Below are 25,928 nucleotides of genomic sequence, written 5' to 3'. Positions count from 1 at the left end.
TTAGAGAGCCAAGCCCCAAGGGTTCTGATTCAGTCGGTTCTGAACCTCCCCTTGTTCCCTGCTATGACCTGCCTCCTGCCACTTCTACTGGGACAGTTACTAGAGTGGGATATGTGTATGCGTGTGTCTGTGTGTGTATGGGGGTACTCTTCTTCCCAAAGCCCCTCTTCATTTTGTATTAGTTATTAGATAGGTACAAGAGGTCTAAGAAGGAAGAGAATTAGAATGAACTCTATAAGAACTTTAATTAAAATATCATCTTTGTAGAAAGATGTTAAAAATAATTTCACCTGTGTGTGATTGTCTCTTAGACCTGGGGCCAGACATCATGAAAAGGATGTGGCCTTCAGGGGCCATTACATATAACTTGAACTTCCCAACATGGCATTGTGCAGGCTCCATGCCTGGGTAGGACTGATGACCACTAACGTGATCAAAAAGACAAGAAATAACAAGCATTGGCAAGGATGTAGAGAAAAAGGAACCTTCATTTACTGTTGGTGGGAATGTAAATTGGTGAAGCCAATGTGGAAAACAGTATTGAGAATCCTCAAAATACTAAACATAGAAATACCATACAGTCCAGTAATTCTACTACTGGGTATTTACCCAAAGAAAATAAAACAAAACAAAACCCTACTAATTAAAAAAGATACATGAACCACTACGTTTATTGCAACAGTATTTACAATAGCCAAGATATGGAAACAACCTAAGTGGTCACTGACAGATGAATGGATTAAAGAGATGTGAGATATATATACATATATATGTATATATCCATGATACATACACATATATGAGCACAATGGAATATTAATTAGCCATAAAAAAGAACGAGCTCTTGCCATGGATGGACCTAGAGGGTATTGTGCTAAGTGAAATAAGTCACTGAAAGACAAATATCACATGATTTCACTTTTATGTGGAATCTAAAAAACAAAACAAATGGGGGCACGTGGGTGGCTCAAGTCATGATCTCATGGTTTGTGAGTTCAAGCCCCACACCAGGCTTGCTGCTGTCAGCATAAAGCCTGCTTCAGATCTTCTGTCCCCCCCGCCACCTTTCCCTTGCTTGCACCCTCCCCAAAATAATTATTTAAAAAAACAAAACAAATGAACAAACAAGCATATACATAAATAAGAGAACAAACTGATGATTGCTAAAGGGAAGTGGGTTGTAGGATGGGCTAAATGGATAAAGGGGAGTGGAATCAGCTATGGAATCATTATTGATTATTGTCACAGGGAAGAAAGGTACAGCATAGGGAACACAGTAAATGATATTGTGACAGCGCTGTATGGTGACGGATAGTAGCTACACTTGTGAGCAGAGCATATGGTGTAGAGTTGTTGAATCTCTATGCTGAACACCTAAAACTAATACAACATTGTGTGTAAACTATACTTCAATAAAAAAATTAAAAGTAATAAAGTAATAAAATAATTTGCCCAAGATCACAAAGCTAATAAGCACCAAAGCCAGGATTTGAACTCTGATCTGTCTGACCCAAGAACTACCACAGATGATTCCTTATTGTACCTTAAATTCTCCACCCTGTTTCCTTCTCTTGTAACTATATGCAAGTTATTACTAGCATTCAGTTGGATACTGGAGTAGAAAACACAGCAAAAGACCTCACCTACAATAGGTATTCAATAAGAGTTCCTTCTCTTAAGGAGCACTAGGGTGGATTGGTTGATTAGGCATCCGACTCTTGATTTTGGCTCAGGTCATGATCTATATGGTTCACGAGTTGGGCTTTGTGCTGGCAATGCAGAGCCTGCTTGAGATTCTTTGTCTCTGCCCTTCCCCTGCACACCCTCTCTCTCAAAATAAACAAATAAACATTAAAAATAATCTGTAACAGTTCCCCCTCCTTTAAACAAACAACAAAAAAAAGGTTCCTTTCCTTAAGATTTTGTGAATCAGACTATGTAAAATTGAACAAAATAATTTCAGAGTAAGTGCCTTACTTATTCCTCTCAAATAATCTGCATAAAATGTAGATTGCTAAATAAATTATGCTTTTAATCCAGTTTTAGCAACAGTTTGCCTCGTTACTAATAACCTGTTGTAAGTGGTGAGATGGTCCATAAGAAAAGTTAATGGTATAGATGAGCAGGAGATTAGGAAAGAATGGAGAATTTAAGAATATAAGATTAGGGGCCACTCTAGCCATGTTCAAATCCTGGCTCTGTCACTTACTAGCTGTGTAACCTTAATTTCTGAATGATGATACTGACAGGTGAAAGGGGAAGTAGTGATACTTTATAGGAACTGTATGTGTTTCTGAGTATTTCTTTACCTAATCTTGTGGAAATTAACTTGAAAATTTCTACCAAGTATATAGCTAAAACACAGATCATCTCTTTTTTAATACAGCATTTCAAAGATTCTAAGAAGTACATATTTTCCATTATAGGTAGAGACTCATGAGAGAATCTCATTATATCCTCAGCATTGCTTTTCTAATGTTTGAACCACTAGACTCATTAACTATCATATCCCAGATGAATCAGATTACTGGTTGGATGTCCAATGAAATTTATGAATAAAAAATGCATCAGAACTCAACTGATAACTATTAAGATCTGCTAAAATGGTTTAGATTATGTCAGGTAGGTTTACAAAGTCAGGCTCAGAGATATTACCTTTTTCGTCAAAAAACTCAATCAGAGCTGAACTCTCTTCAGGCAAACACTGAATACTGGCAACTCTTCCTCCTCCATTTTGAGGATTTTCAAATAAACATTTCAAATTACATTCATCAACCCCAGGTGGCAGGTTTTCAACCCTGATTGTTTTTGTCATTTCCAGAAGTCTTGGAGAAAGCTGAAGTTGTCTCACTGAATGGTGCCTGGCACAATCATCAACAAATTTCACAGCATCTACAAATCAAAATCAATCAATGACTCAATCGGGAAATTATGATTATATCTTTATATTATACAGAAGAAACTGAGTATTAGTTGAGATATAGGAGATAGCTAAATGCTCAATTTTTAGAGGCAAGATTTTATTTTTATATGAGAATTTACATGCTTAAAATTCCCAGTCTCTGAACGGCGATACACATACAAATGTTTTACCTGGATTACTGCCACTGAGCTGTGTCCCTGCTTCCAGTCACAGCCCTCGCCCACCCCACTAGAGCTCTCCCAACAATACAAATCTCCTCCTGTCACTTCTTTTCTCAAGTCCTACAATGGCTCACCCATTACCTGCAGGCATCCGTTCACACTCAGCCGGGCTTCAAATGCCCTTGTTTGGCTCTTTGACTCTAAACTAATTTCCAAACATCACCTCTGGTTATTCTCTGCAATTCATTTTATTTTCTATATTGCCCAAAAAACTAGTCATTATTTTGAAAACCCCATTCTCTTTTGCCTCAGTATATAATTTTCTATGCCTCAAATGCCCTCCTATTTTTAGAGAATCCTGGTCCTATTCCTCCATCAGGACACAGTCTGATTATCTCTTTGAAATTCATAGATACTGATAGTGCACCCACAATGTGACAGGCACTCTGCTAGGATCTGGGGATAGAGAAATGAATGTAACAAGCCCTTGAAAGTTCACCACCCAGGAGGGACGGGGTCCTGAAAGCAAACAAATGGCCTATTGTAGGATCACATGAGGCAGGAAAAGAAATACAGGGAATCCCACAAGGAGCCCCAGAGAAAGTGGATGCTGATCTGAGTTCTGAAGGATGAAGAAGAGATTAGCTGACAGATAAGGGAGGAAAGATTTCAGGCAGAGAGAAGAGCGGTGGCAGGAAACAAGTGTATCAGGGACCTGGGAGACTGAGATCACTGGAGTATAAACGCCACAGAAGGAAGCAAGCAAGCCAAAACCAAGCCACCGTGTTTGGGTCCCCTTTCCTCCCATTCCCCACAGCCTGCTCTGCTCACAGCTGAAGGAGGCAGCTTCTCCTTTCACATCTGAATTTTCATTTACATATGGGTCTCCAACTAGATGTGGGGTCCTCAAGAGCAGGAACCAAGAATTATTCATCTCTGTACCCACAGCACCTAGACGAGTGCCTGGCACATAGTAGATGTTCAAGAGTTTTGATTAGTGAGCAAAAGCAAGTCCATTTAGTTTTACCTTTATAAGAGATAATTATACAAATAGCTTGATATAAGAATAGCTCTCTTTCTTGAATCCTTATCATGTCTCAGATACTATATTAAGAGCTTTGCAAACATTATCTCACTTAATCCTCTTAGAAATTGTATCAGGCAGGTAGGTATTACTTTCTCCATTTTACAGATGAGAAAAGTTAAAGCACAGAGGGTAGTAACTCAGACAACCTCAGATAAGTAATCAGATGTTGGAGCTAGGATTTTGACTTCGTGACCTGTGCTCTTATTTAACCATTCTACCGCCATGGCCATGGCTTAGAATTGGGAAATCTCCTTGTCCTTTTGAGGATGACTCCTCCCACAGACCTTGAAGAGCATTCATTTCCTGCATCCCTTACACTTACTCTCCCGCCTATGTGAGGGCCATGAAAGTACTAAGGAAATATATGGTAAAGGAGATAAGAGAACAGGGCTGCCTGTGTTCAAATCCAAGAATTTATTAGCAGCTCTGCACCTCTGTCTCTTCAACTGTAAAATGAGGAATAATAATAATTATCTCAAAAGGTTGCTGAGGAGCACATGGGTGGCTCAGTCAATTAAGCATCCAATTCTTGGTCATAATCTCATGGTTTGTGAATTCAAGTCCCAGGCTCCACACTGACAGTGTGAAGCCTGCCTGGGATTCTCTCTCTCTCTTCCTTTCTCTGCCCCTCCCCCCTCCAAAGTAAATAAACTTAAAAAAAAAAAGGTTGTTGAAAAGAAGAAATAAATTAATACATGTAGTAGTGAGCTTAGCACAGTACCTGTCTCTCTCTCTCTCTCTCTCTCTCTCTCTCTCTCACACACACACACACACACACACACACACACATCACTCATGCAATAAAGTCTGATTTATTGTAAAAATCAGAATTTAGTCTTAAAGCAAATTTGCTTCTCTTTTAAAATAAAAAAGCATCTATATTAACTTGGAGTCCTCTCTTACTAGCTACTAAAAAGAGTCCAACTTTCAAAAACATTCCATTAGTTTCGTGTCTCAAATCCCAAAGTGTGGCACCAAGAAAGATTGGCCAATACAGCATCACTTGATCTTACCTATACATTTCTGAAAGGTAACTACAGCAACATCAAAATCTCGTATTACTTCCATTTGAAAATCATCATTGGACAGGCCGCTTATGTTCTCCACTAGCAAGATTAACATTATATCAGTTACGTTTGCCTTGAGATTTTCAAATGCAACCAAAGAGGAAATATTTTCACATTCTTCTGGGGTATCTTCCACGTTTTCTGATCTTCTATTGAGACAAAGTTTTGTATGCAGTTCTTCTGACACATCTGATTTTAGAAGGACAAAAGAGGTACAAGATGTTATATTAACCTACCATGATCTTAGCAAAGTAAATCATCTTAAGACACAGTCCTCTTTCCTTCTCATCGTCTTGGCTAACTCAAACAGATTTTAGAAGGCTTTTGCTTAATTTAATTAAAAATAAAATGGAGTGGGCACCTGGATGGCTTAGTCAGTTGAGCATCCAACTTTGGTCAGGTTATGACCTCACAGTTCAGGAGTTTGAACCTCACATCAGGTTCTGTGCTGACAGCTCGGAACCTGGAGCCTGCTTCAGATTCTGTGTCTTCCTCTGCCTCTCCTCTGCTCACACTTGGTCTCTCTCTCTCTCTCTCTCTCTCTCTCTCTCTCTCTCAAAAATAAACAAACATTAAATTTTTAAAAAATAAGTAAATAAAATGGAGCACTTAACAGTCTATTATTATTAAGTTTGATTTTATTATATAATTTTCTGCCTGGTCTTTCTGAGGAACCTGCCTTTCATACTAGTTAACACGCTTTTATCAAGCACCTTATTATAGTTATTGAACTCAGCTTCTCAAAAGCAAGGGATATGTTTATTCATCCTGTATTGCTGGCACACAGTATATACTTGAGGTTCAATACTATTTGCTGAATTGGAGATTTACTGCTTGGGCCACCAGAGGAAACAAGAATAGCTTACAATGCCCATGTAACACGTTATGCTCTGAAAAGTATTTTCATCCCTGAAGAGAAAAAAAGGATACTTGCCGAATGACCAAAGAAGGCACATAGAAAGTGAAATTGCCTAGAGAGCTGTATGTACATGCCAAGCTCACTGAACAGCAACCCCCCAGCCAGCTTGTTCCTCTCCATTGTTGGCCCTCAGTGAGCTCCATCTCTGCACCAGGTCAGTCTGACTCTATGCTTGTCCAGTGCATCATGATGTGTATGCGATCTTTAGATATTCTGTGAGTGACTATTCAACTGGGGCCCTTATTACATTCAAGGCACCAGAGGTGTAGAGAGGAATGCATACACAAAACATGAGATAAGGAACTTACAGATTTTTCTCATGGAGGCATACAAGAAAAATAACAAAAGGAACCGACGTTTGTAAAGGTTAATTATGACACAGTAAAATGCTGCGTGCTCACCAAATCCATTTTGTTTCTTTCTGGGCAACATTGTCCAGACTTCCCACAGTCAAGCTTATGTGGCTAATGGAATATGTGTGGAAGTGTGAACTGTACTTCCATGCCCAGCCTGTACAAATCTTTATGTGACTCTCCATCCTCCCTTGTAGTGACTTTGGAGGCCACATAGCAAAAGTCATGTCGTCAAAAGATGGAAGGAATCTCGGATTCCTGAATGACTGTGTGAAGCAGCCTAGACTCCCCTACTCCCCAGCTGCCGACTAACCTGACCTATGATTTGGGAGGTTGTTTGTTACCCCAATTGGATCTCCCTGACTCATACTCCTGTTATGGGCTGGATGTAACACCACACACACACACACACACACACACACACACACACACACTCATGCCAAATAAAAATTGCCTTAATAACCCAAATTATCATTCAGTGTTACAGATGTCATGAAGCAGGAGGAGGGCTCCTGAGCTAGGGGTGAGGTTGCGTGAGTTCAAGTCCTGACTCTGCCACTCTAGCCATGTGACCTCAGGCATATCACTTTACAAAATGAAGAGTACTGGATTAACCAAATGGTGAGAGCCTTTCCAGCGACATAAGCTTCTACGACTATTAGAAGCTCCATCACAAGAGAGGCTTAACTGCCAAATGAAGAGCATCAACAGTCCAGCCAGAAATCCGAGAAAGAAAGAAGGGGACTGGGCTGCCTTGGAAAGGCTTTAGAGCAAAGGGGAAGCTAAGTGGATCTTGAAAGCTCTCTAGAGTGTAGGTAGAGAGAAGTGGGATGGAAAGGGTCGTGAGCAATAGAAGTACAGGCAGAATGCCGTGACTGTGCCAAACTACTTAGGAAAAGGTGATCTGACTGATGAAGCTCAAGGAGCAGACAGAAGTGAGGCCAAAAATAATTGGCTTCATCCAGAATGTGGTGTGAACTTTATCTTGCAGATGGTAGTAAGAGTGAGTTGTGGAAGGTCTCTGTGGTAAGGATGGCAGGATATTCAGCAATAGTACAAAGGGCTGATCAGATTTCAAGAGAAGAACATCAGATAGAGAAAGATCCCAGATACAGGGCACTCCCCATGTTGGATTTGTGAGGTAATAATGGGAGTCTGGAATAAGGGAGGGATAGATGAGGAAAACTTATATTAAGTCTCTGTGACTGATGTCTGTGAAGGCTTAAAGAAGAGAGATGACTGAAGCTTCTAGTAGGTGATGGGCAGACTGGTTGTGTACTTCGAGAGAAATAAGGAGCAAGTAAAGGTCGGAGGAGGAAGATGACACAGATAGCTTCAGACATGTGGCTCTCACATGTTTTCCAACAGGAAGAGCAGACACAAGATCCAGAATTTAGAAGAGAGTCCAGGCTAGAAATACAGACCTGAAAAACCCAGACTTTGCTGACCACAAGGGCTAGTGTTTCTCTGCTCTTGCATGTCTCTCTTCTACAGGTTCTTCCAATTGCTGGTTTCCACCTTTCAGACCCAGCCCAACTCAGCTTTGCCAGGAATCGAACATCAGTTCAGGGCTCACATCGCCTGGTGTTGGTGTGTGGCTTATCCTATCCTTACTCTATCAACTGCTTGTCCATCTTCAACTTCAGGGTTCTGTGCGTGCCCCATACACTCTCCAGGCAGCCTTCTCTGTTCTCCTCGTTCCTGAAATATGGGACCTATTAGGGAACCACCCTCCACCCTGATTTTGCTCAGTTCTGAAAACCGTCTATACCATTCCAATTAATTTTAAGAGTCCTAGTCTTAGGCTTGCTGTTAGGATTCAGTGTGGAGTAACCATTCAACAAAGGACCTCCTCTTATGTCTCCTAAAGGAGCCAATTAAGTATTTTGTTAAAGACTGGCCAGTTACTGGCTGGTTACTATCATTAGAGTCTGGGTCATAAAGACAGGTTAGTAAATGAGTCTAAAATCTCCAGGATGATGACAGTTCTATTGGCGGGATGGGGCTGGATGGCTCTTCCTAAGAATATACTTGGGGTTATAAGCAAATCTGAAACAGTGCTGATCAATCAGTTAAGACAGAGTCAGGGTAAAATCTATGAAACTGTAAGAAACACAGACTCAATTAAATTCTAGACCCAGGAAATGGTACAAATATAAATGTACCAGTATAAAACCACTATCTGGTCTAAAATGGAGTTTGAGGGTACAACACATAATGCATTTTCCAAGAATATATAAGGGTTTAGGAGGTCTCAATATACACTGGGAGTTTTGTAAGCTAGTTCCATATCTAAAGAATAGAAAGCAGGGATTACTCTAAACAGACCAAAAAAATCCCTATCTTATAAGAATCATGAGCTTACTAAGAAAGCCATGTATTCTAGATTCTACAGTTTCATAGCACCTCCATGTTAGATAAAAACAATCTACATACATCCCTATCCAGTCGGTTTGCCAAGTAAAGTCAGCCCTCACCCTAGTGCTATTTTCAAATGAGAAAGTTGCAAACATCTAAACATGTTCTCAAGACAACTTCAATTTTAGAAGACAATAATTTATAGATTGTTTGGAATTCCTTTTCCCTACGATTTGGATATATGCATCACTTTCTCTCTCTCACTCAGCCATTCAGCATAGGTCCTCATCCCTCCCCTTTATAATAGCATGCTTAGCCAGGAAGATTAATCGCTTCTTTAGTAACTGGCAGGTGGTACTACAGGCCAACATCCAAACACAAGTGAAGCAGCAGTGTCCACAACAGTGCTAGATTGCAGGCAGCTTCCTACAGCGGATGGGATGAGAAGAGCTGCTGCTGGCCTAGGGATGCACCTACATCCTGCACCCAGCACTTAGCAGCCTTTGTCCACCCTCCTGCTGTGGCTCCAGAGGACAGCACCCTCCAAACTCAGTGCTCAAAAACGGACTGAGCCACATAAGGCACACACTGACAAATCACGTCCCTGCTTTTCGACAGGCTCTAAAGACTGGCTTCTCACCATCTCCCAGGCACCTTTTTGCTTCCCTTCAATTGCAAGGTATCTCCCAGTCCCCACAGAGAGAGAGAGCTGTTCCCATCCCTCTACCTGAGGCCTAAGATCTCAGGGGGTTCCCCCCTGCTCACCCTCAGCACAAATGGCCAAGAGTATGTAGATGATGCAGGCTGAGGCGTCTCTAAGCTGAGCACACCCTGCTTTGTGACATCAAGTAAAGAAGCATGATCCCTGCAGGGGCCATATTTAATGAAAGCAAAACTGCTGGCGGAGGCCAGCCGTCTCAGTTCTCTGACCTTACCTGTTTCTTCAGCATGTTCTTTGGTCTCCGGTTCCTGAAATCCAATAGACAATAGGGTGACATCAGTAAATTACTAATAATTTCTTTACCTTGAGAAACTGTCCCTGGGGACTGGCCTGGAGGCATAGGGTCAATAGAACAATAACAAAAAGCTCTGTCAATTATGCTGTGGAATGCACCTCATGTGTAGCATTGTATCTACTTAGCTCCAAAATCACTGGTAAAAAATGAGTCACAAATAACAGAAACTCCAGTTAACACCAAGTGTTTGGGGTATGGAGTAAGCCCTAAATATTTCCCCCCATTTAACATTTATTGAGTTTGCTATTAACAAGCACCGGGCCAGATGCTTTACAGAGGCTGTCTATTTGATCCTCACAACAATCCAACAAGGTAGACACTATCACTAACCCATTTGACCGTCAAGGAAATAGTACATGTAGTATGGATCACGGTCCTCTCAAAGTGATGTAAAAATAAAGCAAACAGACCAAGTTCCAGGTTAAAAGCACCCAGGACAAACAAACCCCAAAATTTTTGTCTTCAAACCACCCTTTTTATAATCTGCAAATTCTGACTTTTCCAAAAGTACCTAAAATCAAACAAAAAGTACCCCCTCCTTCATTATTCCATAACTGCCTCCTGACCACTTTCACTTCCTCCACATCTGTAAGGTGCTTTCTACTCCAATCTGATTTCTACTTCTCATCGCACTGTATTCCCTATATTGTGATTCCCTTCCCACACATCTTGGCAGAACACTCTACTTCCCTTTTACTCATGCTTTGACTTACCTTTGTTGAAATTTCCCCCTCAAAGACATCTTGGACCTTGTCTGGGGCTGTGGGCAACTGGACAGTTAACTTGAATGTACCTTTTCCTGGCCATACTAACTCATGGTTCTTTTTCTCCAGAACTTTTTGCCGAACTGAAATTTAAAAAAATTATCAAGCAATTTTTATTCACACAATTACTCCATGATTTCCAGAGGTCTTCATTATTATCATTCAATGGCTAGGTCAGTTTCCCAAGTGGGTCCTTGTGTGGTGAAAAAATGAAAAGTTTAGCAAATAGACATGTATTTCAATTCCATCTTTACACTTTAAAAAAAAAAAAAACCTTGGGCATGTTCTTTAATAAGTCTTACTTACAAAGTCTCAGTCTTGTTATTTATAATAAGTAATTAATGAAGGCTGTTTTGTACAGGTGTTGCATGTTGAAAAACATTATAAAGACCTTAATACAGTACCTGATGCTCAGTAGGCACTCAGAAAGGTAGCAATATTTATTCCACAAGTGAAGGAAAATAATCAAAGCATGACCCATGGTATGCCAGTGAAGACTGGGTGCTGGGACATGGCATGATGACAGCTGTTTTAGGAAGGAGACTTGAGTGACCATGAGCAGAATGGCCAAGAGCCTAGTGCAAAAGATGTTTCCCTCAGTTCTTTAACCTGTGGTAAGAGCCTCACATCCACTAGTAAAAGGAGTAGAAAAGAAGGGATGGGAGAGATTAAAAAAAAAAAGAGGGCCGCCTGGGTGGCTCAGTTGGTTAAGTTTCTGACTTCAGCTCAGGTCATGATCTTACTGTTTATGAGTTCAAGCCCTACGTCGGGCTCTGTGCTGACAGCTCAGAGCCCAGAGCCTGCTTTGGATTCTTTGTCTCTTTCTTTCTCTGACACTCCCCCACTTGTGCTCTCTCACGATCTCTCAAAAGTAAATAAATGTAAAATAAATAAATAAAAAAGAATTAGCGTACGGACATGAGTCCAAAGACTTGGATTCAAATTCCAACTTTGCCAAAAACTAGATGAGTGATATTGAGAAAATATCTTAACTTCTTGAGTCTGTTTCCTCCCTTAAAGCAGTGCCTGTGAATGAATTCTGTAACACCCATAAGATTTATGCAAATGTAGGTTATAATTATGAGGAACAGCCAGAGACAGAAAAAGAAAATCTGTACCTCAGGCCACAGAAAACAGGGTATGAGTGACTTTAGAGGAGGAGATGTGGTCAAAATAGATGGCGCAAAGAGGTCAGGGTGAAGCGGAACCTTTGAAAGTGCCCTACTGCACACGGACGTGGCTCTGACATGAATGTTGGGCTACCATGTTGTATTCTGATGTGGATGGTCTGAGAAGCCAAAGATGTATGGAGTCTTTCATAAGAAGAGCTTGAATAGATTTCCCACCTCAATCATCCATGAAGGGGTAGGAGAAGTGAGGCCTTAACTGGATACTAACTCCGAAAACAAGTCCCAGAAACAACATGAGAAAGAACGCCAGACTCTAATTTCTTTCTTTATCAGACAAAAGAGGTTTTCACACAGACTCTTGAGGGGTTATCCTAAGCTAGAGTAAGAACTGAGGACTGGATAAGACCCCTGAAACCTGAAAACAAGCCAAGTTTTGTAAGCCACGTTGTCTAGAGTCGTGGGCTTCTGTGATGCATTCCTTTTATCATTCCTTAGACTTTGGTAGAATCCTATCTAGGCATCTGAACGCAAAGGCCTGTTCTGAGATTGTGCACAATATGTACGGCACCACTACTTCAGGAGAGCAGGCAGTAGCAATATCAGTAAGTGATCTGCAACAAGGAGAGGTGAATCTGGGAGGAAAAAGAGCAAAACTCTGATGGCCAGCCACCCTGACCCCATGTGGACAGCCTCCCGTCTGCACTAATTTCAGACCGCCTACATTTCATTGTACTTAAGGAGATGGGTTTCTTTACCCCAAAGAGACTGAAAATAATCAGGAGCCAAATGATGACTACAAAGAATGATAAATGCACATATCTGAGACAGGGCTTCAAATCGTATTAGTCAATTCACACTTGACTTTTCAGAAATTGAGTGAACTATTTACAAGTAAGATAGCCGTGATCATATAGTGGTTAGTACTCTGTGTTGTGCCCACAAGTAAGATACAGGGGTGCCTGGACGCCTCAGTTAGATAAGCATATGACTCTTGATTTTGGCTCAGGTCATGGTCTTGCAGTCTGTGGGTTCAAGCCCCACACTAGGGTCAGGTCCTTGCTGTCAGCTTGGGATTCTCATTCTCCCCCTGCCCTGCTCCTGTCTCTCCCCTGCTGATGTGCACACACACTCTCTTTCTCTCAAAATAAATAAATAAACAAACAAACACACAAATAAATAAATAAAAGTAAGCTATAGCTTCCAAATACTTCTGCTTCCTATACACTAATTTCTGTAGAGTAGTGCTGTTGGGCTCATTCTTACTATGTGAATTATATGGATAAGGTTGTGCTACACTGTGGGCCTGTATCTGTTGAGAGTGGAGAGTAGATGGAATTCCTGCAAAAAAAAAAAAAAAGACTGCCCAAGGACCCACTAGATAGAGTGGGCCAACCATTGTAGCAAATGTCTGATAACCTGTTACTGAGGCAATGCTTCCTCTGGTAGAAAACTGCAACTGAATAGGAACCCTACCCCACCCAACCCACCAGGACTTTTGTCCATAAAAGGTTTTGAGTTGTACTAAGTTTGAGTTGTCTGTGCTGGGGGTAATATGAGAGGGGTTGCTATTGCAGGTAGGGGTAGTGGGCTGGGCAATGTGAGGAAAGAAGCCTGGCAGGGAGATTGAATCCATTTGTTTTCACGGCTGGAAGAGAATGATCTCGACACAAAATTGTATTTTGTGCTGTTGGTATTTTTATGCTATTTGCACTTTGTGTACTTTCCCTTGTTGTTCATTCAGCGCTGTCAACAAACAACAGGGTTTCTCAAACTTTAGCACACCAGGGTCACCTGGGGTGCCGTTTAAATACGTAGAGGTGTCCTAATTCTCTGAGAGAGAGCTGGGATTGTGTCTGTTTAGCCTACAGTGAGTCAGATGCAGAGGTCTGTGGCCCCAATTTGAGAACTACTCCTGAGGATAATGGGATTCTAAAGGAGAAGGAAGAGTCCCTAAGGGCCAGGCTCACATGACGTTGACAGTTGCGATCAAAGTGGTAAAACCCCTTGAGGCAAATGAAACCCAAGAAACATGGCTTACATTACACAGCTGCCCTCTCTGCATTCCTTGATGAAATTAATTCTTGGAAAACTTGGAACTTTGTTTTGATAAGGGCTGTGAGCCGAACAGATCTCCTGTCCCCTACCTGCCTTGTCTTTTACACACTTAGTTGAGGACCTCTCTTCTCTGCATTTCAGTCTTTCCTTTTTGGATCTCTGCCAAGAACATTCTAATTTCTCTCATGTAAGCCTCATTGCCTCTCCTCTGGCTCAAATACTTGTCCCAATCCAGCAACAGGAAGGTAAAAGCAGGGGTTGTCCACATCCTTTCCTAGGAAAGTCCAAAGGGAAAAGTGCACGCCCTGGGAACAGCAGGTCAGAAGCCTCTCAGTACAGACCTGATAGTGTCTTGAACAATGAGATAATAATTGGTGGGTGCTTATCTTCCCCCTTTCCTAAATGTGACAGCAAACTGGAGGAGGGAGAACTTCCCCCACAAAGCTCAAAACTCCCAACCCAGACCAGCTGCCCTCAGGCCAAGGACCAACTGAAACCCAGAGGAGGTACTAGCGTACCCTCAACAAAGATTCTCGTGTGATCAGCAGCACACGGGCTTCTTCCTCCAATAACTTTCTGTGTTTAATCCCAAGGTGATTTTAGGCAGCACTTTTGCCCGCCTCCAAGTCGCCCCAGAAACACTGGGAGAAAATCCCTATGACCCGTTACCTAAAAAATAAATGAAGAAAGGGGGGGCACCCTCTCTCCTTCCCTCTCTTTAAGAGTACTGACCTCAGTTACCAAATCCAGAATAGCACACAAGTATCTTCCATCCCCGGGCTGATTTTCATTGTTCAAGGACTCACTGGTCCTCACCAAGAACACTGCATGACTCTCCTAAAAGTTCAGATTTCCAAGCTCTCTCCCAACAGAAGTCAAAGTACTTAATTTTCAACCAAATGTATCTCCTAAAAGTATATTTGGACATGCCTCTCTCCTGCCTCTTGGGAGGGTGGCATTCATAATCTTTATGGTATCCTACAAGGCCCTCCACCATCTCAACCCAACTCTTTCTTGGCCTGAATTTTCTGCCCACCGTTTCACAAGAAGGAGGTTCAATAACAGAAGGCCTAAGATTTTTAAGATACAGACATCTTCATAACCTTAGAAATTTCCCAGGCCCCGGGTGTTTTTTAGGACCCAGTCTTCGGACCTTGCTTGTATGCAGGGATCAGAAGACTCGCAGCTCAAGCCAGACCTCCCAGAGAGCGCCTGGCAAGTTGCCTGAAAAAACCTTGTGCTTTCCCGCCCCCGGTACTTGTTCCCGCAGCCAGGGTGCTCCCATCTGAAGAGGCTTCCCCAATCTTCTCCCTGTCAGGAATTGAACTGGCCCTCAGGAATCAGTTTACATGTGATTCTCCCCGGAAACTTTCTCTTCCCTTAACATTGTGCTCCCATTAACCTTTGGAGTTCTAGAACAGCTGCTTTAATAGGAGGGAAGAAATTGCAATGGACTTGTAACTGCGCCACTCATAAACTACGCAGCCTTGTAAGATGAGGGGAGTAAAGCAGCCGGTCGAGTCCTTTCTGTTTCTCCGTCCTACAGGTGTATTTGACTCACTCGCGCGGTTCTGCCGCCACCTCCAGGCACCGCCCGGGAGCGCCTAGCAGCACAGCGCCGCCGGCGCGCTCTACGTTTGTGCCGCAGCCCCTCGCCGTCCCTCACGGCTGCTGCTGGAGCCAGCAGGATTCTCCCCCTGCAGGCCCCGGGCCCAAGTTTGCCCTGGGGCAACCCCTGGTTGCCCCTCTCACCCCCATCCCGTGCGCCCCTCACCGTCCACTGGATGGAAGAACACTAGGAAGCGCCCTGGTGTGCCCGGTTCCTGACGGACTTCGCACTCTCCGCCTCCCGATCTCTTCGGGCTCTGGAAGTACATCTGCAACTTGGTGCTCAGGTTCTTCGGGGGGTCGGGGCCCCAAGACCCTTCGACCAACAGCAGGAAGGAGCCTGGCATAGCCATGGTCAGCTCCGCTCGTCTGCCTCTGCCGCCCGACCCACCCCAGCAGTGGGCGGCTAACTTTGACCCTTTCGGTTTCGTTTCCCAGAAGACTCCTCCCTGTATTTAGTTTTTTGCCTTTAGTTCTATTTAGAACTGTCCCAGGATTGAACTAATTACCCATCCCCCCCCCCAACTCCAGTTCTTCACCTTCAGCTCTAGCCCACAGCAAATGCTGGGCATCGTCACTCCAAGCATCTGGTCTTACTCCACTTGTGCACCTGGGTCCCAAAGCTCGGGCACTGTGTGCCACTTATCCAAGTCACAGCCCATATCAGCATCTTTGAGTCACGCACAATACCTTGAGCAAACAGAAAGACGGCTTCATTTTTGCTGGAGGCCAGAATTTTACTAGAAAATAGAATGTCCTGGCAAACTGTGACTCTTTAAAATGTGTAATGAAGTCCCAAATATGCCCCCAAACAATCATAAGAATTTTACCTTGCTTTTCTTCTTTTGCATTTTGTTCCCTGATCTGTTAATATTATATATCTAGAAATACAGAAAGGGAGGGCTGTACCTTCACAGTTCTTTGTGGAATACTTCGGTAGGTGCCATGCAGTCTGGATGGACTAAACAAACATGGTCCCAGCCCTCACTGAGCTCACACAGCTGTGGGGACACAAGAATGATGACTGTGGAGTAAGTGCTCCTGGAGGAAACACACAGGTGTTCCTGAAACAAATTAGGAGGGCTTCTGGCCCAGTGTAGGAGCTCAGGGAGAATTTACGGGGAGGTGGCATGTGACCTGAGGCTGAAGGATGAGGGGGTATTGATGCAAAAAGTAAAAGTCATTTATTTTAACCAGCAAAAATTGGTTTTTTTGGGAACAGCAAAAATTGAAGTTCGGGGCAAGTGAACTACTGCAAAAACCATCAGCATGTCCAACAAAAAGAAGAAGAAGGAAGTTGGAAGGGATTGTTTTGCACACAAGGCTATTGGACAAAAGCAAGGGGGGGTTAACAGTTTCTCATTGGCTGAGTGGCAGGGGGAGTCAGTTTCCTGCTGGGGGCTTCTCCCTGATAACTAACTCTCTCCTGTTGAGGATTCTTCTGTTGAGGTCTGTAATTGACAATTTTTCCTGTGACTGACACAGAGTGGTATGGCGAAACAGCTCTTCCTTCTGGCCTCCCGGCTCCATTTTAGTGAGGTTTCCCTTTATTAATTTTCACAGGGGATAATCTTGGAGGGCTGGCGGGGGGGGGGGGGCAGCTGAGAAGCTACAGAACTTGCCAAAATATGTGGACAATGGGAGAAGGTCCTCAAGTTCAACTCCATGGTCATCCATGGACAACCTAAGCAACTGGCTAGAAATAATGGCATCTACCAGATGGGAGCACCGCCTGTGGCCAGGAATGTGGGAGGGAGGCTAGCAACGTATGTATCTTTGAACCGTAATAAAATAGGGTATGGAGCATCTGGGTGGCTCAGTCGCTTAAGCTGCTGACTCTAGGTTTGGGCTCAGGTCATGATCTCACAGTTTTGTGGGTTCTCTGTCTCTCTTTCTCTCTCTCTGTGCCCCTCCCCTACTCTCTCTCTTTCTCTCTCTCTCAATGCCTCTCCCCTACTCTCTCTCCCTCCCTCTCTCAAAATAAATAAATAAACTTAAAAAAAAATAGAAGAGTGAGAAGGAGCAGTTATCATTCAAATACCACCAATACCTCATATAAGAAGTGTCTTGTGGCCTTGGTGACCACAAGTACTGTCTCCTGGTGAGGGGAGAGGAGAGGGGCATGGCAGCGGACAGAGGACTGAAGGGAAGGGAAAGAAGAGGAAGCAGTGGGCATAGTTGGTGCTCTCCAGAAATGTGACTGTGAAGGAGTTAGGCAGTAGTGTAAGTAAGGGGTTATAGGATGAGGGAAATGTGTGTTTTTGTTTTCTGGCTTTAAAAATATTTTGAAGATGGCAGAGTCTTAGGCATGTTTAAACAGTTGTGTAAACAAAGGGAAAGGATGGTTGAAAATACAGGTTGTGAGAGAAGGTAGGAGGAGGTTCTGGAGGCATTAACCTCGGGCAGGGAACACTTTTCCCACTGCAGAGATGGAGAAGAGAGGAAGGTGACTATGGGGGCATCTGGGTGACTCAGTACATTGAGCATCTGACTCTTGATTTTGGCTCAGGTCATGATCCCAGGGCGGTGGGATCAAGCTCTGTGTCAGGCTCTGTGCTGATCGTGGAGCCTGCTTAAAATTCTCTCTCTCTGCCCTTCTCCCTCCCTCACACACACTCTCTCTTCCTAAAATAAAAAATAAATTTAAAAAATTTAAGAAAAAAAAGTAGGTGATTCTGGCTGACTGTTGGTGGGAAGCTGTGGGGGTTCTCCCTAGGGGCTTCTGTTTTGTTTGCTTCCTGAAGGAGGTGGTGAGGTCTCAGACACAGCCCAAATTAGAGCTGCTTCCCCTGCAGGACTGGAACTCACATGTCGTATTTTAATCACAATGAAACTAAATTTCAGGGTGAAGACAACCAAGGATGGGCCAAAGGAGATTACTGATTGGGCTTTTATTCCTGCTCAGTAATAATGCTGAACTGTGGGCGGGTGTTTTCTCCTGCCTCCAGCTTTCCGCCTGCAGGTGGCGAGCATCATCCAGTCCAGCGCTCCCAGGACCCCAGCGTGGGGCAGGGGGGGCGGCACAGAAGGGCCGGGCCTAGCTCTCAGCCACACTGTGGTGACTGCTTGCCCCATGGTGTCTCACCCCAAACAACAACTAAAAGCAGCACCCTTCTTTCCCCCAGAGTTTGGGATTTCAGAACTGGGCAGTTTATCTTTTTTCCTTACATTATCATTTTACAAGAAATAGAGTGAAACTGAAATCATTGATTTATAGTGGAATTTTTATCTGGCTCTCTCTGGATTTCTTTCAAGAGTTTGGAACGCCTGGCTGGCTTATCCAGTTAAGCGTCTGACTCTTGATTTCAGCTCAGGTCATGATCTCATAGTGGTGAAATTGAGCCCTGCATCCGACTTCATGCTGAATGTAAAGCCTGCTTGAGATTTTCTCTTTCCCTCTGCCCCTCTCTCCACTGCTCACTTGCTCTCTCTCTCTTGCTTTCTCTTTCTTGTTCTCTCTCTCATTCTCTCTCTCTCTCTCTCTCTCTCCCTCAAAAAAAGAACTTCCTTAATTATCAGCAATGTCTGAGGGCTGCTCAGACTCAAAGCCTGTTCATCAATCCTGGGGGGACAGGGAAAGAGTTATCAGAGGATCAGGACGGCATGTCTTAAAAACCAAGGAAAGAAAGTTCTAGGAAAAGCAAATTGCTGCTTGTCATCAGCCTCTGAAGTACTTGTCTTTTCTCCTACATAGTTTTATCCCTATTCACTTGTTGAGTCTGTAAGCTACCCCCTCCCACTGTGTGCTTATCCTCTCTTGATTCTCTATCTCCTTAAACTCATTTCCTTCCTCTCAAATGCCCTCTCAGCCTGGGAGGAAGTGGGGGTGACCAGCATAGAAGCGGCTGTGTCCCCCTGTGAAAGGTGAAACAAAATGGAGTCATTTATGTCAGGGGTTTTAAAATGGAGCTGGGAGGCCGCCAAGGAGGTAAGCCTGATGCCCGTCCTCACTGGGTGGAACTTCTGAACTAAGCCAAACCATTTGTGGTTTCCACAGACTCTGCATAAACACCTACAACTTCCTACATAACTGACTTTTGCTCAGATGTAGGCTGAGTAGCCAATTAGGTTTAACCTAGACTGGTTTTCTGCCACCAACACCAATCAAAACTTTTTGTGAACAACATATACAACTCTCCATGCTTTGTCTTTGAAAACCCCAGAGTTTTGCTCCCTAGGTGAGCAATATTTAGGTTGCTGCCCAAATTGATGTACCCAGAATTATAATTTTGAGACCCCAAATAAATGCTTTTGTTATAATTCTGTTCTGCCTCTTTTCTTGGTCAACACCCCTCATAGCTACAGCTGATCAGGCTACAGAGCCTGACAGGAGGCTCGAACCCACAAACCGTGAGATCATGACCTGAGCCGAAGCCAGACCCCTAACCGACGCCACCCAGGCACCCCCAGCTGATCTTGATATAACAACTCATATCCACATTTTGGGGTCAACTTCCCTTTCTCTATTTCATCTAAATTTCTTCTTTCAACTTCTCTACAAACAAGCATTAGGTCCCTGTTTCTCCCATTGAAGTGTATTTTGGGGAAAGGGTGGCTTTCCCATCTCTTTAATCAGTGAGTTCTGAACACCTTATGCCCATCTCTCTACCTCACTTTGGTCCTGAGGCTCCTGGCCCAGTTCCCTAACATAGGATGTGACATCAGAAATAAGGCAAGCCACCCTCTGTTACCACTCCAAATTCAGTCCTCTGGGGGAGTCACCAGATGGACACACCCAGTTTCTGGCCTCACTCCTGGTATTCAGGTCCTTTTCAGAAGCTTTGTGTTCTTTGAACTTTCACAGGGTAAGGTCCCTAATACCTCTCACTCTGCCAGAATAGTAATCTCTAATGGTACTTTTTCCCAAGGAGTCATTTAGGTTCACTAATACTATCATTGAGTGGGAAGTAGAGGGAGGATTCTGCAGAAGAGTCCAGAGCAGTCTAGATCTTCCAGGTCTGTGTGAGGTGAACAGTGAAGCAAAGCAACAATCCTTCCTGGCCACTGAGTCAGAAACACATGCATGTCTCAAGACAGGCATTAACTCTCAGAGAGAATACACTCTAGATCATATTTTAAAAGAAAAACATAAAATTTTACTTCCATAGCATACAACACATGACCTCCACCAGTGGCGTGCTTTTAAATATTGAACAACCAGCTCTCTGGAGAAAAAAAGTTTGCATATACGTGGATATAAAGACAGTATAGCACATAATTTGCAAATAATAAAATATACAATACTCTTTATTGTAAATTTCAAATAACCAATTGATCCTTACAGAACATTTCAAAGATTTTTGCCCAACTCATATGTTTGTAGCCAGCCTATGGTTGCAATTATGAATGAGTATAATTCTAATATCAAATTGGTTGATGCTTCTGTTTACATTAAGTGAGATGAAAATGAAACAAGGAAGACATATTTCAGAACTCTTATCTGTCACTGACATGAGCTCCTTCTTTGTTGGATTGGATAATAGTTTTCAAATGCTGGAAGCATATTTCTTCCTTTGCGCTTTTTAAAATGTAATGGGTGCAGGGGCCCCTGGGTGGCTCAGTCAGTTAAGTGGTTAAGCATATGCCTTTGGCTCAGGTCAGGATCTCACGGTTCGTGGGTTCGAGCCCCACATTGGGCTCTCTGCTATGCATGCAGAGCCTGCTTCTGGTCCTCTGTCCCCCTCTCTCTCTGCCCCTCCCCTACTTGCATGCGCTTGCTCTCTCTCTCTCCAAAATAAATAAAATATAAAGTAAATGTAACGATGCAGACATGAAACTTTTCAATTTAATCTGCCTTAACATCTTCTCCATCATTTTCTTAAGTCTAGACAGGTAACAGGACAATAATAATTCAAGCCCTGATTTATAGTGTTTGCCAATTCCATGGTGTAAATATTCCCACTATGGCTGACTTGAAGTCCCAACGTGATATCACTGAATTAAACAGTAACACACTATTATATAATATTTCACCATACAGCTATATTAGACAGAAATAACTCAAATATAGACAATAATAAAATGTAACATAATTAGGAAATGATGAATTTTCAGTATTTATTATTTTTTAAATATAATCTACTTTTATTTTATTTTACTTTTTGTTTAAGGAAGAATTGTTTTTAGTAAGGAAATACATGAAAGTGGTCACATAAAATCAAATGGTTCCAAAAGTCTTGCAGTAAAAACAACAGTCTCTCCAACCTCAATTGTTCTTTTCATTGGCAAGCGTTTCTGTTCTATTCTATATTTAGCATATCTATTCTATTCTATTCTATTCTATTCTATTCTATTCTATTCTATACTTCTCTGTTCTACTCATTTTCCTTCTGGTAGTTATCTTCATGTTTCCGCCCCACCCCCCCCCAGTTAATTACTTTGGTAGTTTTTCAGATGAATGCATGCCTTATGATATAAGACATGTAAATGTTTTTAGACTCTTAAAGTTTATAAAAAACCTGAGCAGTCTCTTGCCCCACATCCTCCCTAGTTCTCCAGATTTATGGCTTTTAACTTTTAGCAGTTTCTTCTGCTATTTTTTCTCAAGTAATTATTTGGTCACACCTTCACTTCTTACTTTACACACTAGTGATTTCCTGATATCCTGATATGATAGATGAGGATTTAGCTCTTATGCCACTATGCCCACTTCCCTTCCCATGTTGTCCCCAAATAGTTATCAATAGTCAGTTAAGTGTATTGTAAACCACTTAGATTGCTGCTACATTCTTCTACAAATCTCTAGTAGATATGTAGAAGGTTTTCTCTTGGTATTTATCCATGAGTGAAACTGCTAGGCCGAAGAATATGTGTGTTTTCATCCTTAATAAATATTGCCAACATTGTAAAAAGCTGACAATGTTAAGTATTGGTGAATGCCACATCCGAAGGCATGAAGGTTGGTACCTTACCACAGATTAGTTTGCATTTCCCCAGTTACTAGTGGGAATGTATATCTTTGCATGTATACATCAGTCACTTGAGTTTCTTCTTTTCTAAATGGCTTGCTTCTTTCTCTTATCAATATCTAAGTTCTAAAAATTCTGGCTACTAATTGTTAACTGATGATGTTCCTTGTAGAGAGCTCCATTGTTTTCTTATGGTGTGTTAGCCTTACGCAATATTGATTCCTATTCTTCTCTGTGATCTATATATTTTTTCCACCTGTCTATGGAAAAAGTAAATTTCTTTTTACTTTTGATGTTCTATATCCTAATTTTACTGCTGGGGCTCAGTTACTACTTTAAGTAATTGCTCATGAAAACAAACACATGATGCTTCAAAAAATCTAATCACAATAGGCATAACTTATGCATGAAATAACACACCAAACTCTGATAATGTTGATGGTTTATAGCATACATTTTTTACAAATGCCATGTACATTTATTAAAAATTTTAGGTACTCTACACAATTTGCTTCTTAGCAATCTTTGGCATTTTTCTGTCACTATAATTATTAATACAACAGTCTCTAAGAAAATTAATATCAGCTCCATCTTACTTTGAGGAAACTGAGGCACAGGAAGGTTAAACACCTGCCCCAGGTTCACACAGCTGATAAATGGGTTGGGGACTCCAGATAAGGTGTTTTCCTAAAAATAATGAAACATGGATTTCGCCACTGCTTTGGAAGCCGGGAGTCAGCTGCAGTTAGTTTTTTGTTTTAGATAGTATTTCTACCATACATAGTTAGTCCCTGTCTTAATTTCCTGGGGCTGCTGTAACAAAGCATCACAAACTAAGTAGCTTAAAACAACAGAATTTTATTCTCTCAGCATTCTAAAAGCCAGAGATCTGAAATCAAGGTATCTGCAGGGTTGGTTCTTGCTGGCGGCTCTGGGGGAGAACCTTCCAGTGCCTCCCTCCTAGCTTCTAGGATTTGCCCCCAAACCTTAGCTTGCAGCCACATCATTCCTATCTCTGCTTCCATTGTCCTAGTGTTTGCCCAGTGTCTGCCTGTGTCCACATTCCCATCTTCGAATTAGGACACGGATCATCAGGTAGGGTTTCTTCTAATCCAGTACAAAGTCGTTTTAGCTTAATTACATCTGCAACGACGCTGTGTCCAAAAGTCACATTCACACGTACGGGGGTTAGGACTTCAGCGTATCTTTTTGGGGGAGGGACACAATTCTACCCACTGCAGTTCCTCTTCCCAGATCACTTTCCGGCAGTGGCAAGGACCTAGCAGTTCCTTTGTGCTCACTGACTAGAAAACATTTTCTTTTGCTAACACTCTCAGTTGCAGTGTGCCCCCTCAAAATATGACTGTAGGAATTCAGGACATGCCACTCCCAAACCTGCTGCTTTGGTATATTGATTATTCTGAGCATTTGTAAAACAACAAAATGCAGGGAGAGGCTTTCCCTCAACTCCCCTTATTTACCTAAAGACAGATCCTCCAAAAGGGACCTGATTGTCATGAATCTCGCCCCCCCCCCCCCCCCCCCCCCCCCCCCCCCCCCCCCCCCCCCCCCCCCGCCAAGGAGTTTCATCAACCGGGGAGGATTACAGGAGAGGAGACTAGAAGTCAACACCACAGCCGGACAAATTGTCACAAAGTATCACACCTCCCATATACTCTTCTAAAGGCCTATTCATCTTTCCTAAAGAAGTCATTGTCTCTCCCCTAAGCGACCTACGACTCCCAACCGCGTTCCTTATTAATGGTGTTTAAGTCTGAACTCTGGGCCACCTCAGGTAGTTGTTCACTCTCTCTGGGTATCTCCCACCTATACGTGAGGTATACATACAAATAAAGTCCTGCTCGCTTTTCTCTTGCTAAGCTGTCTTATATTACAGGGGTCTCAGCCAAGAACTCAGAAAACTATTTTTCCTCTACTACAGAACATTCCCCTGGAATGGCAGACCTACCCTGACCATCGTTTACTTCTGACCTTTTTTCTATGAAAACATTAGCTTCAATAAGTCTCACATAACTGAATGGAAACACCATCATCTTTCCATCTTGTCTCCTTAAGCAGGCAGCAAATAACTATTTCTATAAGCCAGTGAGATGTCCTGCAAAGGAAAATCTTTCTCTCATTATAATAATGTTAAATTCTTTAAGAATCTAGTTTTAATAACCTTACAGGATAATTCACTATAAGTCTGTTGGACTTAACTTGAAACATTTCCTATTCTGTCCTTTTGCCTCTTTGGCCAATACATATTCATGGTTATATGATAGTTATAAGGGATAGATGTATCCAATTTGGTATTCATCCCTTTATGTAACATGATTTCACCAAAAAGTCTCTCTTTCCCATATCATCTTCATATTTATCATTTTTAGTGTGTCACTAGAGTATATCATTTTGATACAACAAAATTAATCTCTGTATTTCTGTATTGTTGGGATCTTTGCTTTCTTATAATGTTTTATTATCATAAAATAAACATGGCATATGTATACTTTTGGCTTTTATTAAACATTATTTCCTCAGGACACAGTCTATTACTTGGTCAGGGGTTAGTATATTTATGATTCTTTCAATAAAGTAGCATTTTGCCCTTCAGGAAAACTGGATCTATTTGCCTTGCTATCATTAATGCATAAACATGTCTGCTTTCCTGACGCCTTGCAGGCTTTGGGGTCTGTCACTTCTCAGAAGTTTTTCTCATTCTTTTTCAAGTACAAAATGAAACTTCACAGAAGGTTTAATTTGCAGTTATCTTACCGAGGTTGACTGAATATTTCAAAAATCTGATTTAAAAGCACGTTTCTTCTTGTAGTGAACTGTCTTTTAATCATTTGTATAATGGACGGTTGGTATTTTTACCCATTTATATGAGCTCTTCATACTTTTTAGTTATTAGACTTCTGGGTTTCTAGGCGAGCATTTTCTCCATTCTCCTGAATTTTGAAATCTCAGCTTTATTGGTAATCTTGCCATCTTGCCATCAGAGCTAAAACTATCTAAATGATGAACCCGTCCATCTCTTTTTCATTTCTGTCCCATCCATGGTCAAAAAGTGACTCCCACTGGTGCTAGTCTGTCCACATACACGGGAGTGTATTTATTTTAAGTATTTAACTTCCAATATACTTGGACTTTTTTTTTTTTTTGGAGAGTATGGTGGAAAGTGTGGGTCTTTTGAATATTCTCATTATTGATAGTCCTGTGCACCAAAGGTCTCAAATTGGTTACCAGTACATTTTAATGTCTACTAGCACAATACTCATGATCCCTTTTGAATCTGGCATATTGTTTGACATTCTGGATTATTTATTTTCCCATATAAATAAAAATTATGTTAATTTTATGGAGCATCTTATTTCTAAGTAGTGGCTGGTCCCCTGACTCCAGGAATGTACCGTGCTGAGTTGAGGCTGAGGCACGATCCTGGTTGCCCTCAGTTTACCTTGATTTTACTCCTGTCTCTTCAGGATATTCAGTGGAAATCCCCTGGTAAATCCTGAATTCTAATCTTTGTCTCATAAGATTTCTGGAAGCTCTCTTCTGCTTCTGGAGGATTCTGCT

General features: G+C 42.1%; 1 protein-coding gene across 5 annotated transcripts in view; it reads right to left on the bottom strand.

The window, feature by feature from the left end:
• The window catches only part of PARP14 (poly(ADP-ribose) polymerase family member 14), a 42,172-nt gene extending 26,314 nt beyond the window's left edge, over positions 1-15,858 (bottom strand). For 3 of the 5 annotated variants that reach the window (XM_029939435.1, XM_029939439.1, XM_029939437.1), the window contains exons 1-5: positions 15,608-15,858; positions 10,598-10,731; positions 9,804-9,837; positions 5,185-5,427; positions 2,656-2,892 (exon numbers count right to left, since the gene is read on the bottom strand). In XM_029939435.1, the coding sequence (XP_029795295.1) occupies positions 2,656-2,892; positions 5,185-5,427; positions 9,804-9,837; positions 10,598-10,731; positions 15,608-15,794 (835 nt within the window). In that variant the 5' untranslated portion in view covers positions 15,795-15,858. Of the gene's footprint in view, positions 1-2,655; positions 2,893-5,184; positions 5,428-5,599; positions 5,643-9,803; positions 9,838-10,597; positions 10,732-15,607 lie in introns of those variants that run through there. The other 2 variants (XM_029939436.1, XM_029939438.1) reach the window with 2 other exon arrangements.
• Positions 15,859-25,928: the final 10,070 nt, after the last annotated feature.

This window comes from Suricata suricatta, chromosome 5, assembly GCF_006229205.1.
Source record: "Suricata suricatta isolate VVHF042 chromosome 5, meerkat_22Aug2017_6uvM2_HiC, whole genome shotgun sequence".
Classification (NCBI taxonomy): domain Eukaryota; kingdom Metazoa; phylum Chordata; class Mammalia; order Carnivora; family Herpestidae; genus Suricata; species Suricata suricatta.
The sequence above is the reverse complement of the archived record's forward strand: the minus strand, read 5'-3'. Positions and strand labels throughout refer to the sequence as shown.